General features: G+C 53.5%; 1 protein-coding gene across 2 annotated transcripts in view; it reads right to left on the reverse strand.

Annotated features, from left to right (window-relative positions):
• GRM4 (glutamate metabotropic receptor 4) overlaps window positions 1–17,891 on the reverse strand; it is a 115,116-nt gene that overhangs the window by 23,473 nt on the left and 73,752 nt on the right. The window contains exons 5-7 of one of the 2 annotated variants that reach the window (XM_011373483.2): window positions 16,512–16,666; window positions 14,263–14,403; window positions 162–362 (exon numbers count right to left, since the gene is read on the reverse strand). In XM_011373483.2, the coding sequence (XP_011371785.1) occupies window positions 162–362; window positions 14,263–14,403; window positions 16,512–16,666 (497 nt within the window). The remainder of the gene's footprint in view (window positions 1–161; window positions 363–14,262; window positions 14,404–16,511; window positions 16,667–17,891) is intronic. The other variant, XM_011373484.2, reaches the window with a different exon arrangement.

The following is a 17,891-nucleotide window of genomic DNA, read 5'->3' on the forward strand; positions in this document are numbered from 1 at the left end:
GCCTCTGGGGAGATCCTTGCATGGAATATCTGGGGAGGTTTCACCCCTTAGAAACATCTGAAGAGATCCCCCAACCCCATCCCACAGAGCACAGGACCCCTTTCCCTGGTTGCATGGCCCAGGATACCTGGGTTGGGTGGTGCCATGCACTGCGCCCCCACCTGAGAAGTTAACACTGCGGATGTACTTGAGCAGCTGGGTGCCGTCCACGGGGTCCATGCGTGGGCAGAGCCCCACACGGCCCGGACACAGGTCTCGGTGCATAGCGTGCAGTGCATGGCCCATGGCGTACACGGCGTCAATCACGAACTGCACCTTCCCCTCCTGCTCGTAGGCTGAGTCCTGCCCAATGCGCTCACGGTCTGCAATGAAACACCTAGAGTGGGGGTGCCCACGAGGCCCACCATCCTTGCAGACAGTGCAGTGGGAACCAGAGCAGTCCCTGGAGCCTAGAAAGATGGCAGAGCCTATCCAAGAGCACCCAGGTCTCCTGGCTCCTAGCCCAGTGCTTGTTCCATCACCCCAGGGGACAGTCTGTTGGAGGTACCTGGGGAATGGCACCAAAGGGTGAAGGGGAGGGCCCGCTGCTCTCACCACTGTACCCCGGACCCTGTGCCCCAAGACCCCAGAATAGCCAGAGCAGACACCCTTGTCACCATCACCCTGTAGCTATGGTGCCTGCCTTCCTGCCCCAAGCCTGGCCTGGGCTAGCCACGGGACAGCTGGTCCTGGCAGGCTGGAAAAATCACTGGAACAGGAACTCTTTCTGTCACTGAGGGCAGTGGTGCCCCCACAACAGCTCACCCATGGGCAGCCACTCCAGCCAGAGGACACTACCCCTACCACGGGGTATAGATAAGGAAACTAAGGTGCAGAGAGGGTGAGAAACTGGCCACAGTCCCTCAAGTTTCAGGACCCAGGCTTTCTGAGATGCCCTCAATGGCCTCTAGTTGCCCCAGATACCAGAAGACACCATTGTCCCCACCCATTCCTCCCCCAAGTCAGTGACCCTCCATTAGCCAGGGTGAGTAAACTTTGTAAAATGAGGAACCCACCCCACCCCCTTCTCACTGCGGACCAAAGTCGCTCCCCAAGGGTGCCGTGGTCTCAGGGTGCTGGCCTCCCATTCTGACTCCCCAGGCTCTGGGCACACTCAACCCCTATGCTCTGGGCCCTGCGCAAACCCTTTGGCGGCCTGAGGCCTTGGTGTGAAAAGGACATCATAATCCTGCCCCACAGAGGTGCTGCCAGACTTAAATGAGATGAGGTACAGAAAACACTTGGCACAGAGTAGGTGACTAAACCACATTCCTATTGTGCTAAGTGGTCAGGATGCGGGCTTTCTGAGGTAGGTGACAAAGGTCCCTCGGGGAGAGCAGGCCTGCATGGCTTTCTGGAGGAGGAGGTGCTTCCTGGCCTGGGCCCTGGGGTAACAATGATAATGAAGAATAAGGGCTGCTAACTTCTCCTGAGCACCTTCTCTGTGCCCAGCATTGTTCTAAGCTCTTTATATGTATTAACTCATTGAATTCTCACAACGATGCTATGAGGTGAGGAATTATCCTTGTTATAGAGATGAAGAAACTGAGGCACAAAAAAGCTCAGTGACGTTCCAGGACCATACAGAGCTGGATCTGAACCCAGGTACTCTGGCTCCAAGCCTGTGTACCACACTATGCCTGAGGGGATTGTAAGAGCCAGATTTGGGGGAGCGGGGGACAAGAAAGTGAGGAGGGGAGAGAGAAGGGGGCAGGGACTCTGAGGTGAGGACATGGGGGCAGAAGGATGGCAGGATGTGGGGAAAGGATGAGCAGAGCACTGCATAAGCCTGGCTTCCCCTCCTGAGGCCACAGCCCCTGCACACAGCATGGCTGGCAGCCTCTTCCTCAAGGCCAGAACAAGGAAATTAAGCCTCATAAGCTACCGCCACCCCATGCCGCCCTGCTAGATGGCCAAGGCCACACCCTGCCAAAGTAATTCCCCAGCAGGCAGCAGTATGAGTGGCTACACCTGTGCCCAGCCCCATGGGCCACTGTCCTGAGCCCCTAGTTCTGTTATGTGGAGTCAGGATGGGGTTAGCATCAGGCCCTAATCCCCTGGGAACTCCAAAGTTCACTGTGTCCATCCCCCTCCTTCAACACCTCAGAGGCAAGACACGGGGTACAGGAGAACACACTGCTGTCTCCGTGGTCTGCTCCACCATCTAATCCCCTCACACTTGAAAGGACGGTCACCACCCCACCTTCCAGAGTGTGAGATGAACAGGCTATGGCATCTGTCACCCCTCAGCTAGCCAGGTGACCAGCCAGCGGACCCCAAGGCCAGGCCCGCATCCCATTCTCAGCCTAGCTCACAGATCATAATGCTGGGATCACAATGCCAGGAATGGCAGGACCATAGGGATCGCCTGCTCTAATTCTGTCATTTTATAGACAAGAAAACCGAAACCCAGGGAGGGGAGCCCCAGATCACACAGCCAGCCTCTAGGTGACAGGACGAGCACTCTCAGCTCCAGCCCCTTCCCCTGCCCTGCATCCCAGACTGCATTTGACCTGAGGCCGTAGGAGTCAACCAGCTCACCCCCTTGGGGTTTTGTGTTTTTATCCGGTAACATCCACTGTACTCTGGCTGCCTAGGGCTCCTGTGGAGCTGGTGGCATGTCTCATATCCCTGCCTCAGCCACCAAGACCTTGTGATCAAGGGCTGAACCTGGCTCATTTCCCCAACCTCGGGGACAGAGATCAAGAGTCACCATTACTCAGATTGGACAGTTTGGGGGCAGCTGTACAGTTGGCTCTGGGGGTACTGTTTGGTCCAGACAGAGCCCACAGCCCTATGGTGTCGCCTTAGGGCTGGAGATGGGGTGGGCTCCAAGGCTGCCCCCCTAGTTTCTCAGTGGTCAGCTAAGCTCCTCACTATCTGCTACTGCTGCACTGCATTTGCACAAGACTCCCTGGGTTGGAACCCCAGCTCCATCAACACCTCTAGCTATGTGACCTTAGACCTGTCACTTTATCTCTCAGGCTTCAGTCTCCTCATCTGCAAAATGAGGATAACGATGGTATTATCTCATAGGGCCGGGATCAGAGTTCTGGGCCAGCAGAGCTTTGCAAACAGGCAAAGCTATTTCTAAGCCAAGGCGCAAACAGAGATGGGATGAATATAAAAAGTGAATTCTCCAGCTTCGCCAGCCTACCCCCTGTCTGAGGCCTCTGATTACAAGGTTCTGAGAGCTGGGAGAGAAATGGAAGGGACAATCCTGTCACCGAAGGATGCCAAAAGGGGCTGAAGGGTGGCCTGAAAAGCACCCGCCCCGGACCCCACACTTGCTCCCTCCAGCCCCCAGGTTCTGCCCTCTGCAGTCTGAAGAAGGTAAGACTCAGCTCCCCTGCAGTTCCCATCACATCCTCGCTGTAGTATGGATGGATGAGAGACTGAATTATTAACCAGGACAGAGAAGGAGGAGGCTGCGGCCACTGCAGAGAGGAGGCCACTCTCTTCTAACGTCAAGGACACACGCAAGCTGAAAGACACTGGCTGCATCTCCCCAACTGAGCTGCCTCAGCCTCTCCTCTCTCTGTCTTCCCAGGGGTCCTTCTTCAGTGGGTCTGGCTGAAGCATCCACTCCTGGAACTCGGGTCCTGGACAGAGTGCTTTCACTGGGGTCGCGAAGCCACCTGTGCTGGCACTGAAGTGAGGATGACCCCACAGGAGCACTTTCACCTCAGGGAAGCCTGCCTCTGCCTGAAGAGGCTCCTGTGGACCCTCAGTGGTCCTTGAGCACTGCCCCCTCCAAATCTCCACCTGAGTTCTCATGGTGCTAGCCATGGACTTCATGACTTCTCAACACACTTTCACATCCTTGACTTCTGCCTCAAGTCTGTGCCCAATTACAGCTGAGCAAACAGGTGCATCGAGGTGACCTGCAAAGGACCTTTACTTACAAGGGAGCACCAAGTCTTGAGCATACCCTCTACACACACACATACACACACATACACGCACACGCGCGCGCACACACACACACACACGCACATGCGCACACACATTCCTCAAACCCTGAAGGTCCTTCTCCCAAAACCCCAACAGGAAGCAACAATGACAAAGCCTGAGTGCTCACATTTGGTGGAGGGGTACAGGAATCACAAATGCAAGTTAAACAAGAACAAGGTGCTCTGTCCTGAACGCCTGAAGCTGTGCCCATAACCAGCGAGCTCTCCACATCCCCCGGCTCCTCAACAAATAACCCAAAAGCCGTGCTGGCGCTCACCAGGAGCCTTCAAGCGCTTGGCATTTTCTCTTCCCTGAGGCTCTGGGACGTAGGCTGGACTGCTCGCCTCACAGAGGAGGGAACAGGTTTGCAGGTGGTGAGTGACATACCCAGAGTCTCCAGAGTCTGCAAGAATTCTGGCACCTAGTAGGTGTTCACACATACCTGGGGATTGGCCTGGCTGGTAAGTGGCAGGGCTAGGATTTGAACCCAATCTCTCTGGCTCCAAAAGAGTTTCCACTATCCTGAACTGTCCTTCCCCTTCTTCTTCCTCCATCCAGTCCCCAAACTGCCTCCTCTGCCCTCCTCTGGGGCCCATGCCCTGTGCCAGCTGTCAGGCCAGGCCTAACGAGGAGTTAAGGATCCTGTCTGCACGGCTAGAGAAGGTAAGTGGCCATGAAGGGAAAAAGGGTCAGAAAATGCCCTCTCATGAGTGGGTGAGACCCCTAGGCCCAGGCAGGGCACCACAGTTCTGGGAGGAAGCAAGACACACATTTCTGAGAGTTAGTAGAAGAGATAAATTCCAGACACATGGCAGCAATGACAGCAGCAACAGTTTGAAGATGTCCTAATTGCGTCCTCGGGCACAATGAGCCAGAGATGCGTTTGGCTCTGCCACGGGTGACAGCCAGCCAGGGAACCATCCGGAGAAGATTTTCTCCATCAAAACCCCGCAGCTGTGGTTACTACGGTGACTGCAGCCTTCGTCTGCAGGTTGTAAATTGTAATTGAAATGAGTTTTCAAGGTTGAAATAATCAGAGCTCTTCCTTGACTCTCCCTCACCTCTCCACAACTCACCCCGCCCAGTGCAATCCTCCTGAGTTCTACACACACACGCACACTCATAAAGCAGCTCCCGCACACAGGATACAAAACCAACCGAATATATCCCCACATATTTTCACATCAACACATATAGAATAGCAACACGCAAACCTGCCTGTGTTTGTACACGTCTGTACACATACTCATGTTCAGATTTATTTAAACAAAAATGTACCTATAAACACACACAAGATATATAGTTACACAATTAGTATGACATTCCATTACACAATTAGTATGGCATTCACACAAGCACGTGGTCATTCAGATTCTCCCACTATCAGTCCAAAAAGCCCCACAAGCAGGTCCTGACAAGGATTCGAATGCAAGTGTTTTACCTGGGAGGTGATGATGACCTGAAGCACCGGGGGGGGGGGGGGGGGGGGGGGGGGGGGGGTGAGACAGGGAAAAGAAAGCTGCTAATACTGGGTGTGGGACTCAGTCCTGCTGGGGACCTCCAGGAGACTGTACAGCACATGCCTCAGGGTTGTCTCATCTGGGGAAAAAGACCCCAGCTCCCGCCAGGCTTAGGCTGAAGGCTGCTCCCAGGGGCATTGACTCCACTGGCAAAGGCAGGGACGGTGAGTGCCAAGGGGGCACCGGGGCATCGGCAGTGTCTGCTTTCACAGGTTGAGGTCCACACATGTTACCCCACATAGGTATGCGTACATACCAGGATACACCCAGAGAGAGAGCTGTCTGATATAGCAGACCAAGCAAACACAGCTGGCCCTGACTCCTGGCCCTGCCATGGACCAGCTATAAGACCCAGGCCAAGTAACTCATCTCCTAGAGCCTCAGTTTCCTCAGATGTAAATTCAGGATAATATCACTTACCTTGAGGGGCCACTGGGAGGACTGAAGGAGGTGCACATATAAAACACAGAATCATACCTCGTCCATAGCAATCCTCTATAAGCCTGTTTCCCTCTCCTCCCCAACACTCCTCCACTGGATAACTTCCTTCCCCCAGAGGCCTCTGCCCTAGCCCAAGGCCTCCCTTCCATTCTGTCTGCCACCTGGTATGTGCTGGTTCTCACACACACACACACACACACACACACACGTGCGCTCACACACATTTGTGGATAGGGGCCCAGGTCAGCTCAGTGCCCATATTCAGATGGAGAGAAAGCTGCCACATTGTACTTCCTGGCCACGCCCCTTCTTTCCTGACTCCACCTGTGGTTGAGCCACTCTCCCTGTCACCTCCCTGAAACACAGGGTTTTCCTGAGGCTACTTCCTGGTCCTGCTGCCAAGGCCAGGATCCACCACACCCCTGTCCTGCCTGGCAGGCTCTCCCTCTTCCAGAGTCACACACTTGTTCGTCAACCCCACAACCGGGCTTCTGCTGGCCCCTCCCCTTGAATTTTCAGCCTCCATCAAGCCACCTGCTTTCCAGTCTGGGGTATCGCTAAACAACTCAGCCTGGTCCCTTCCATCCCTAGGTCTGTCCCCAAAACTCGACCTCAGCTCTCTACCAACTCCTGTCCTAGGGAACGCAAAGCCAGCTCAGGTGTCTAGGGGGTTACTGGTTGGAGCAGATGGGGATAACCTTAGGGGTGGGGAGGTAAAGTGGCATGCCCAGCAGGGGTGGGGTTCTGACTCTCGAATATTCTCTTTCCAGATCTGAGAGCTATTTGGTTGTTTACAGCCCAGGGCTCCACAACCTTGAGCTAGCCACAGGCCCCTTTTGAATAAAAACAATTCTTCAGACTACCAAGAATATGACCCCAGGATGAAAATACTAACTGAAGCTGAAGTCCTGGCTATGACAGTGACTTCCAGCTGCAAATGATCACAGCAACGGAGAAGTAGTAGTGTCTTTGCAATCGGTAAAGACCACTTCTGGATGGCCGCTGGGTAAAAATATAAAGTTTGAGAATCATCGTGGAACTCCTGGGTCCCTGAGAGCCTGACCTTAATAATATGTACCCCAAAGTCTACAGACCCATTAGAGAAATAGGATATGTATATCGGGGCCAGATGGGAGCAGCTTGAAAGCCCCCCCACCCCCGCCCATTCAGCCTTTTGTGGGCCTGATGAGTCACTTAGCATCTGTGGGCTTTGGTCCCCTCATTTGTGAAATGAGGTTGGTACCCAGGACCATTAGAGAACAGTAACACCTGTGATTGAGGCCATGCCTGGCACCTACACAGGCCAGCTCCCAGAAGACTGCTCTCTGCCACTCGCTGGTTCTGAGGCCTGCACACTTTACCCCGAGAACCTGGGCTTAGCTCAGACAGGGTAGGACCAGGGCCAGGGAGTAGTAAAAGGTTGAAAGCTCTGGGAGCCTGAATCATGGTCACTACCCCTCACACACACACATGTGGACATCTCCTCTCCCGCATCACTCAGCCATGCTTTCCCCTTCCAGCATCTAGTGTTCCCTCTGCTGGATCTTTTCCATCAATATAGAATATACTATAATTTCTCCCACCGAAATCAACAAAAACCCTCTCTTGACCACACTTCACCCCATCTAATATCCCTCTTTCCCTCTTTATAATGAAACTGCTCAAAAAAGTTATCTCGACTCAAGTCAACTTCTCTCCTCTGCTTACCTCCTGATCAACTCCAATCCAGGTTTTACACCCTCCTCTCCAAGAAAATTCCAGGTTGCTAAGGCCGGTGATCTATTTTCAGTTCTCATCTCACTGGACCCCTCAATAGCATGTGAGGGTGTCGGTCACTCCCTCCGCCCGGATGCACTCTCTTCACTCCAGGACCCCAGCTCAGGTCCCCCCCCCGCCACCTGCATGGCAGCTCCTGCTCAGCTCCTGTGCCAGCGCCTCTCCCCGCCCCCTTGACATTCCAGTGTCCAGAGTTTAGTCCTCAGAGACCTCTAATCATATTCACTCCCTTGTGCTCCCAGTCAGTCCCATCCATATGCTGACAACTCCCCAAGTTATAGAACTAGCAGGACCTCTCCCCTAACTCCAGGTCTCACCCCACACACCACAAGGACACCCACAGAACTCTCACTCTCCGGGTCCTAAACCGAACTCCTAACTTTCCTCTCCGGCCCGACACTCCCACCCCACCCACGACCTCCATCTCAGTTCATGGCCAAGAACCTTGGAGTCATCCTTGATTTTCCGTCATCTTTCTCTCACCTCAAATCTCACTTCAGTAAACTCTGGCTGCCCAGCAAAACTTATAGAAATCTGACCCCCTTTCACCACCTCCACCACGGCCACCACCCTGCTCCAGGCTCCCATCACCTCCCACACGGGCTATAGCACTAGCCTCCCATTCTACCTGCATCCCTCTCTCCTCTCTGGGCAGCAGCCAGAGTGGGCCTGTTAGAACATAAATCGGATCCCGTCAATCCTCTTTCAAACCCTGCAACGGCCTTGTCTCATTCTGCATAAAAGACTAAATCCTTACAAACTGTCTACAAGGCCCACGCGATCTGCACCACCCCCACACTCCCTCTCTGACCTCATCTACCTGTTGCTTGCTCAGCTTCAGCCACATGGGTTTTCTCACTGCTCCCCAGACCTGCCAGGTATGAGCCTACCTTGGGGCTTTTGCACAAGCTGTGCCGTCTGTCTGGTATGCTCTTCCCCAGGTCTCCACATGCCTCCCTTCTCGTTGCTGTTAGGTCTTTGCTCAAGTATCACCTACTCAGTAAGGACTTCTGACCTCTCGTTAGGTCATTTCTGGAGGCCAACTTTTCTAACTGCTGGGAGCACACCATCAAGTACCACCTTGTCTGCAAGGCCATCTTGTCTCCCACCTGCAGGGACAGCTCCAGATGCCAGCAAAGGACTGGACACACAGTCAGCCCCTTAGTAAATGCTAGCTGAACAAGTGAGAAGCAGCATTGAGGGAAGGGCCCAGGATCCCCCTGGCCACAATATGGCTGATGGCTTGAGCAAATGTGAGTTCCTCTAATGGGTGGCACAGCCTGGCACATAGTAGGTACTTCCAAATATCGGTCTTCCTTCTTTTCTCCAGGAAGGAGGCTTCCTTGGTTCCTTTTGGGAATGTGGAGTTGGGAAGGTCCTTCAAAGTCAGGCTGGAACAGCCAAGAGGGGCTGGGACATCAGCTGGCCTGAGGCAAAACATCTCTGGAGCTAGAAAGCCTGGATTCAAATCTCGGTTCTACTACGAATTACCTTGTGACTTTGGGCAACTCTTTAACCTATGTCTTGGTTTTCTCATCTGTAAAATGGGTTGCTATGAGAATTAAATGCAAAGCACAGAGCTTGACAAGCAATAAATGCTATATAAATATTAGCTGTTGTCGTTGTTGTCACTATCAGCACAGGCTGGGTAATCGGCATCTTCCCACACAATCCCAGCTGCCATGCAGCCGCCCTCACTCTCAGAGCTCCTAAACCCCAGGAACAGCAAGCAGTAAATTTCTCCTATTTCCTCATAAACTGGGCCTTCCTCCACTCACCCATCACTTGGCTGGCAGTGCTGTCAAAAAGACGGATGCCACATCTGCCTTGTTTACGGCTTTAATTCCCAAACCCTGCTCTGTAGGCTCCTAGGGAGGGAGCCAGGAGAAGAGGAGGTACGCAGGCGCTGCCCTCCTACAGGCCTTGACAGCTGCAGAGATGCCCACTCAGTGACCCCTATCTTACTTGGGTGTGGAGTGATCCACAGGCCATCTGCAAGTGCTTCCTGCAGATCACCTCCGTCCCTTCTCCAGGAAACTGTAAGGGAAGCAGCTCTGCCAGGAACAGGGCTCTGGGGGATAGGAGTGAGTAAAATGACTCCCATTTTACAGATGAAGACACTAGGGCCTCAGGAGGTGACATGAACTGCCTGAGGCCACAGGCTAGGAGGTGGGAGCACCAGCATTCACACCCAATCTGCTCACCCATACCCCCTCACCCCTACCATTTCAAGACACACCAGCCCAATCTCCAACTGCCAGCTTTTGATACTCTTCTGAACTTTCTCTGGTCACAGAAGCCCTCGTTGCCCAGGTATTTGGCAGGCTGGAGGTGCTGAGGAATTAACATGCTCCAGGAGAGCCACCAATGATTGATGGGAACTGGAAAATGGTATACACATTCCCCAGCTCCCACTCTGGCACCTCCAGTGGGATGACTGAAAGGCATGATCCTCTGTCCCCACAGCCCCAGGAGAGTAAAACTCCAGCTTGTTCAGTGGCAACCTGCTTGGTACCCCATCCTTTATGGCTGCCTTCCCTCCTCTACCAGTGTTTCCTGGGATCCCCTCCCGAATAAACTACTTGCTCTCAAATCCTTGTCTTGGAAGGAATTCAACTGAAGGCAGCCTTGAAAGATGTATCAAACCTTCCCAAGCATTATACCCCAGAATGAGAAGGTCCTTTCCATCCTCTCAGAAGGCCACTGGACCGATCCGTTGACCTGGGATGGCAGACAATGGATTTGGCAGAGCAAAGGACGGGCAGCACAGGAGTGTTCACTGTGAAATCTTGGGCAGGCCAGGCAGGGCCTGTAGGGCTGACGCAGGCAGAGGCTGACTATTGAATCCATTAGCATTGAGCGGACCAGAGTGGGCCAATCCACAGCCGCCAGTGTGGATGGCGCAGGCATCTTAGAAGAGATGAGTGGAAAGCCGGGCTCTGGAGACAGAGTGGGGGTAGATGGAAAATACAGAGCTGGCTGAGGGGAAGAAAGAGGGGCCTGGGGGAGTGAGAGAGAAGGAAGCAGGAGCAGCAGGGCACCAGCTCTGGAGACAGGCTTGCCTCGGGGTGACTCCAACTCTGCCAAGTCTCCAGTGCTGTGATGTTCACAAACTGCCTCAGTCTCCTATTCCATAAATGGGTGCAACACCTGTGACAGCCTAGAACATTCAGCCTCAGGATCTTGGATCCTATAGCTGACAGAGTCAGTACCAACAGACTTGAGCTGTTAAATTACTCAAATGCCTATAAATCCCACCTCTCTCACTCACTCTCTATATCAACAACGACAACCATTTCATCAGCACCTCTCCTAGGCATCGTTTTTCATCCAGCCTCTTTACACACATTTTCTCCAACCCTCACAACAACCCGTTGAGATGAGTACTGTCTTCCTTGTTCTACAGACGAGGTTCTGAGACTCAGAGAGGTTAAATAACTTGTCCAAGGTCACACAGCAGGGAGGAGGCAGAGTCAGATTCAGACCCAGGGAAGAGTCCTTCCCCTGCCCCCTTTCTGGTGCTCAGTCCAGAGCCAGCACTCCAGGGGTGTCACACCAGTCCTCCTGGCCTAAAACATTCTCCCAAAAGACCAGCTCAACTCAAACTAGGGCAGGACCCACAGCAGGACTCAGCAGCTCCTCCACTCCTCGCTTCACTCAGAGATGAACGGGCTCACTGGACTCACCGCACCTGATTTGGGGCCACACAAGCACTCTTACTAGCCTCTGCTGGGGTTTCAGGTGCAGCAAGAAGAATCTAGGTTAGCTACGAGGTGCTGTCCTTCCATTCCTCACTGCAGCTCTGTTCACCCCAGCTTCTGCCCCTTTGCTTGTGCCTGGGGTTCATGCTATCCTCCTTCCCATCACTCACCTCTCCCTCTGAGTCACCCAAACTTTGCTGCACAATAGAACCACCTGGGGCACTTTAAAATAAATCCTGATGCTCAGGTTGCATCCAGTACCAATTCAATCAGAATGTCTGGAGGTGGGAGTCAGGCATCAGTAGTTTTAAAAGGTCCCCAGATGATTGAATGTGAACAAGGCTCGGGAACCTCTGTTCCCACCCAAGTTTCCTAGCCCTAAATACACATAAAATCATTTGGGGAGCTTTAAAAAAATACCACAGCCTAGGCCCCACCTTTGAGGTTCGGTTCAGTGGGTCTGGAGGTAGGGCCTTGGTATCATTTTAAAAGTTCCCAGGTGATGCCAATGCACAGTCGGGCTCAAGAACCACCATTTTACAATTCATAAAGGACCTCCATTAACACTTTCTCACTTGTCCTGAGACACCCTCTGGTCTGGCTCACCATCAATCCCATTACCCAGATGAGAAAGCAAAGGCACAGAGAGGCCATGGAGCTTGCCTCAGGCTCACGGTGAAGCCCTACACTCTTCTGAATCCTGCTCTGGTCCTGCTTCCCCCACACCTCCCTGAAGGCTGCTAGAGAGGTGCCCCTCTCCCTGGTTCACCTGCCCAGTTGGGAGATGTTTGCAAATCCTGACCTGACTGAGTCTGGACAGAGCCTGCATGGACTGACCAAGGCCTGCTCCCCAACCGTCCCTCCCAGACCAAGAAGTGACTCCAGAGAGCCCCGTATCCTTGGCAGGCTAGACCAGTTATCCATCTAGCCCCACTTACAGTCTCACTAATCCTCATCCCCAAGCCACATCTGATGACCTATAATCAAGTTAACCATAATTTTCCATCCCCACTTGGGCGCTTTTGAGAATGATGGGGGATGCTCTCAATAATTATGCCAGGAGAAAAGAAATGAACAAGATGCACAGTCACCCTACCCATGAGAGCTCAGCCTCCCACACCCAGACATGTTTGGACTACTTGCACCTCTGCTGTGATTACTGCCTGATGAAGACTCTGCTGTGAAGCCTTAGGCAAGTTGCTTAGCCTCTCTGACTCTCCATATCTTCCTCCATAATATGGGGGGTCATAAAAGTCCCTAGAGCTGTTGTAAGAGTGAAATGAGATAATGTCTTCAAAGTGTCTGGAACATAGCAGATGCACAATAAACGGTGGCATTTACGGTTATTAGCTCACCCAGGAACATAATCCCTCACATAAGACACATGCACACATCCCCCTTCTCCCTTACATACTGACTCATACACACACTATCAACATACAAGCTTACACACACACACACACACACACACACACACACACACACTCTGCCACCTACTCCTACACAAGAACTTGCCTGGGCCCCTAGGGGATACCCACAGTACCAAGTGGCCACGATTCCCAGTGTGCCCTCATCACCAGAGGGCATCATGCTCCCCACCCACCTCATCATGCTCCCTCCTCCCTGGTCCTAGTGGACCAACCCACTGACAATGATTCATGCAACATGTCCCTGCAGCCCCTTCAGTGGCCCCTTGGTCATCTGGCCCTCTGCCCCAGCTGCACGAGTCAGTCCAGGAGGATATAAAAGGGAGTCCATCATCTTGCATAAGCGCCTCTCAAGCTGAGGGACACCCAGGGCCCTCCCAATGTCACTGAGGCCAGGTCCTTCTGCAAAGCTGCCCAGACCAAGAGCACATTAGGACCCACATCCAAATACATCCAAATGTCGACATACCATGCTGGCAACCAAAGGGGGCTGAAGGCCTAGAGCTCAAATCCGAGTTCGAATTCTGCTCTACCATCTTCCATCTGTGAAACTCAGGTCCCTTTACTTACCTTCCCTAAATCTGTTTTTCTACCTGTAAAATGGACTCATTGTTCTGTACTCCCATGGCTCATTCCCTGTCCTTTTCAGGACTCTGCTCAAACGTTACCTTTGCAGGAAGGCCCTCCTCTTTCTTATCCGTTTTATTTGCTTCTACTGCACATTTTCCTTTGACATGTTCTATATTTACTTATTGATCTTGTTCATTGTTGGTCTCCCCATTAGGATAAAAACTCCAAGAAACTTTTGACTCTCATTCACTGGTCTATCCACCATGCTTAGAACAGAGCCAGGCTAGCCCTGGGAGTCCAACTGGTGTTTGCTGAGTGACTGAGGGAATGTGGAGGGGTTAGAGATGGTTTCTGCAAAGTGCTCAGACCCCGGAGCATTAGGACTAGACACAGGACTGCTGGGGTCAGCTCAGTTCTGTGGGCTCCAGATGAAACCCAAGGTAGCCACAGACCAGATGGCACCTCTGCCGAGACACAGGAGCCACTTCCCCCAGTCAGCAGCGTCATCATTTGCTTATCCTCGGAGAGACCACAGAGGCTTCTACCATCATAAGCCCTCTCACCCCCAAGGCTTCTCAGGGTCTAACTCTGATTGGCCCTGGTCTCCTCGGGCCCCACCCCCTCAAGGCAAACAACCCCGCTCCAGGGTGGGGGCCCACCTCCTCGCCTGGTTGCCTGGGCCGCTGAGGACTCTTACCCCCGCAGTATCTGCCTTAGGCGCCCCTTACTCAGTTTGCAGCCTTTTCCCCCACCGCCCCACCCACTTAGGGCTTATTCTGGCCCCGCCCCCTAAGGCCACGTTCTGGGCCCCGGCGGCGGCGCGCGCGTGCTCACTGGTGCATTTCTTGACGTGGCTGCCCTTCTTGAGCGCGTGGCGGCTCAGCTTGCAATGGAAGTTGTCCTCCCAGAACTCGGCAAACCAGATGTTGCGCCGGTTGTTGTCCAGCGTACGGCTGGAGAAGTAGCGGTCGAAGCCTGGCAGGGAACCAGGACGTCAGGTCCTCATGAACCCCCTTCTCCAACCTGTCCCCAGTCCTTCCGCCTTCCCTCAGGCTTAGAGATGGCCCCAGGCAGAGAGAGGAAGGGAGGGAGGGAGGGAAGAGCACAGCCTCTGATCCAGGGCCCAGGTGGAAAAAAACAAAATGTGGAGCGTTTTATTTCATTCAAAATGAAAAGAGCTGTATTAAGTCCCAAGGGGAGCATGTATAATCTTACAACTGCTGCCTTTATGGAAAAGAAGTACACAATGAGCATGTTTCTGCCACATTTTAACTACCAAAATGCTAATATCAGGCCTCTTTCAGAAGAAGCCACCTGGAGGTCCTGAGATTAGAGTGAGAGAGGTTGTAGGGGGGTGCCCAAGCCTGGAAGCATCTGAGCTCTCTGGTTCTGAAGAGGAGCCCACACCAGAGAGGATAGGGATGACCCAGGTCACACACGGCAAGACCAGGACCCGGATCTTCTCCCTTCAAGTCCAGAACCCCCCTATCACTAACAGATGCAGCCTCCTCTTCGATATGCTCCTGGGGACTCACCAACTCTGCTCTAAGCCCAGAAAACAGTCCCAGGGTGGGCAGGCTGGAGGGTGAATAATGCCCTCTCTCTCCTCCCAGTGCCCCTTCTGCATAGATGACTGTTTCGTGTAATGGGCGCAGTTGATTCAGCTACTTGGGACAGGCCAGAAGACCTGAAAGTTCAGTGGGGCCCACACCAAGTGGTAAGCTTCCTGGCTATGGCAGGGTCCAATGGACGCTCAATGACTGTCTGTCAGAGCTGTAGGAGAAATGTTGGCATTGATGGAGAACTGGCCTAGAGCAAGGTTTCTCAACCTTAGCACTAGGGACACTTTGGACCCCATCAATCTTAGTTGAGGGAGGCTGTCAACATCCCTGGCCTCTCCCCACTAGATGCCAGTAGCTAATTCCCCCAATTGCGACAACCAAAAATGTCTCCAGACATTGTTAAATGTCCCTTTAGGGTCAAAAGCACCCCCAAATGAGAATCACTGCTCTAAAGGCTTCTTTAATGTCCCAGATAGAAAAAGGATTTGTCAGGCAAGTCTTAGGTTCAAATCCCAGCTCTGTCACTTAATAGCCACTATATGTCACTTAATCTCTCTGAGCCTCAATGTATTCACCTACTAAAGGTGGATAAAAGTGTCTCACGTGGTTGCTGGGAAGACTAACCGAGACATCTGTAAGGGGCCTGGCATTTGTAGATACACAGCCATAGTTACTATTTTGTGTTTATTATGGCTTGAGGCTGAGAGGGGTGGTGTGGAAAATGCTGCCTGTGTTCCCTCTGCTTCAAGGTGAATAGAGGATGCTGCTGTGTGACCTTGAGCAAGTCTCTCCTCTGCTCAGGCCTTGGTCTCTTGGAAAACTTGGTGAACGGAGTGAGAGCAGGGGAGAAGGCCCTGGGAGCCTACCTCCCCTTTGGTGAGGACAGTGAGGTCTCTGGCACATTGGGCCATTAACGGGAACTTCACACCTCACTCACAGTAAGGTTCTGGCCAGAGCAGTCTATTCCTGCCCAGGGTGACCGTGGGTTCTGTCCCAAGAAGAAAGGTTGCTGAGCAGCGCAGGCCCAATCCCAATACTACCCAGGGCCTCCCGGACCCAGGCAGGCTCTGCAGGGAGTTCCCTGCCCCTGGCACAGCACCTTTTTCTTGTAGCCGGCTGGCAGCTCCCAGCCCCTTCCAGCAAAGGACTCCCTCCCAGCAGGACAAGGGCCCTGTCACAGGTGGAGAAGGGATGGGAGTATATGAGATGAAGGACAGTCCTTGATAAATGAGCCTCTTGTATGTGCCACATGTCTCCCACACCCAGAAACCTCTGAGAAGAGAGGAAGAAAAGTCCTGAATCCGGATTCACATCCTGCGGGGTTGAGTGTGGCCAGAAAGGCCTCTCAGACCAGCACAAAGAGGCCGTGAGCCAAGGAAGAAGATAGACAGGCTGTGGGAAAATGAGGAGTGGGAGAGGAAGGAAGTGGCAGGGGGATCGTAGAGGGGACAGTTAGGGATGACACTGACAGTGGTGGTAAGTGGGAGCGGTGAGTGCACCGCCTGGGCCTGCTGGGCCTACCTCGGACAGACATCCTCTTGGGGAGGATAGTGACAGCGCCCTCAGCCACCTCCTCCAGGTGCAGCACAGGTGCGATCTTGGAACCCCAGCTGTCTGAGCCCATCCAGAAGAAGTGGCCTGTCTGGTTGGCCTTCCGTGCTGCCTCCAGCACGCGCCTGTGGGAATACACACCAGCCCAGCCCAGCCGTGTCTGCCCATGCAACTGCCCTCACGCTGGCCACACCTGCTCACGAGCCCTTGGCTGATTACCACCCCCACACGCACACACCTCTCTCCTTCACAGCCCATGCTTGTGCCCCAGGCTATGCCTAGATCCCTTACCCCTGCCCCGCATGAGTCCAGGTGCCCCAGCACCCATGCCCGTCCCCAACCATGGTTCCCTCTGCCCCTCACCCACACCTGCCCACAGACCCACAGCTACCCCTCTCGCCCATACCACTCATGTACCCCAAGCCTCTGCCTGTCCCCTGGGTCCATGCCTACCTACAGGCCTATGTTTTCCCCCAGACCCACTCCTGTCCCCTAGGGCCACATCTGTCCTTGCAAAAACCACACCTGTTTCCCTAGTTCCGTGCCTGTCCCATGTCCTGGCCCAGGCTTCCAGAACTACATCTGCCCAACACCTGTCCTCTCAGGTTCAGGCCACCTTCACCCTAAACCCACACCCGCATCTAATAGTCCCTTGTCACATTTATACACCCTCCCACGCACACACACGCACGTGCGCGTGCGCGCACACACACACCTCTACACCCTTATCCCTATGTACTTGTTGCTCCCCTGCCAGCAGTGTCCTCCTCACCCAACTTTCTCCTGTGCCAAAAGTCCAAGTCCTTCAAAGAGCTGCTCCCCACACCCTCCTGGATGGGTATAAGGGTATGGGGCAGCCAGGTGCTCACCCCCTACTGTGGCAGTGGTCTTAATCAAATCAGGAACCCTAGAGTCCAGCACAGAGCTGAGACCCCAGAAGTTACTCAGTCAATGGTTAACAGATGTATGAACTAATTGGCCCTTCAAAGACATCTTCAAGGAGGAGAAAAACAGGAAGGACCAGGTAGAATTCCCCCAACCTAGCTCCTTTCACGGGATGAGACTGGATCACAGAGGAGGCGAGCAACTTGTTCAAGATCACTCAGCAAGTGAGAGGCGAGGATACTAGAAACTGACCAGACCACTCCCATGAGTGAGGGCCAAGATACAACTCCAAGAATTGGGGTGGCTGCTGGCCCTGTACAGGAGGCTACCCACGGGGGAGGACAGCCTAGGGCCGCCAGGGAGAAACCTGTTTCCAGGCCCCAGAGCCCTCGCCTTCCCTCCACCATGTCCTGACTCCCAAACTTGCTGCAGCCCCCCCAGGACATACTCACCGAATGTAGGGCT

Source organism: Pteropus vampyrus, unplaced genomic scaffold (assembly GCF_000151845.1).
Source record: "Pteropus vampyrus isolate Shadow unplaced genomic scaffold, Pvam_2.0 Scaffold225, whole genome shotgun sequence".
Taxonomy (NCBI): Eukaryota; Metazoa; Chordata; class Mammalia; order Chiroptera; family Pteropodidae; genus Pteropus; species Pteropus vampyrus.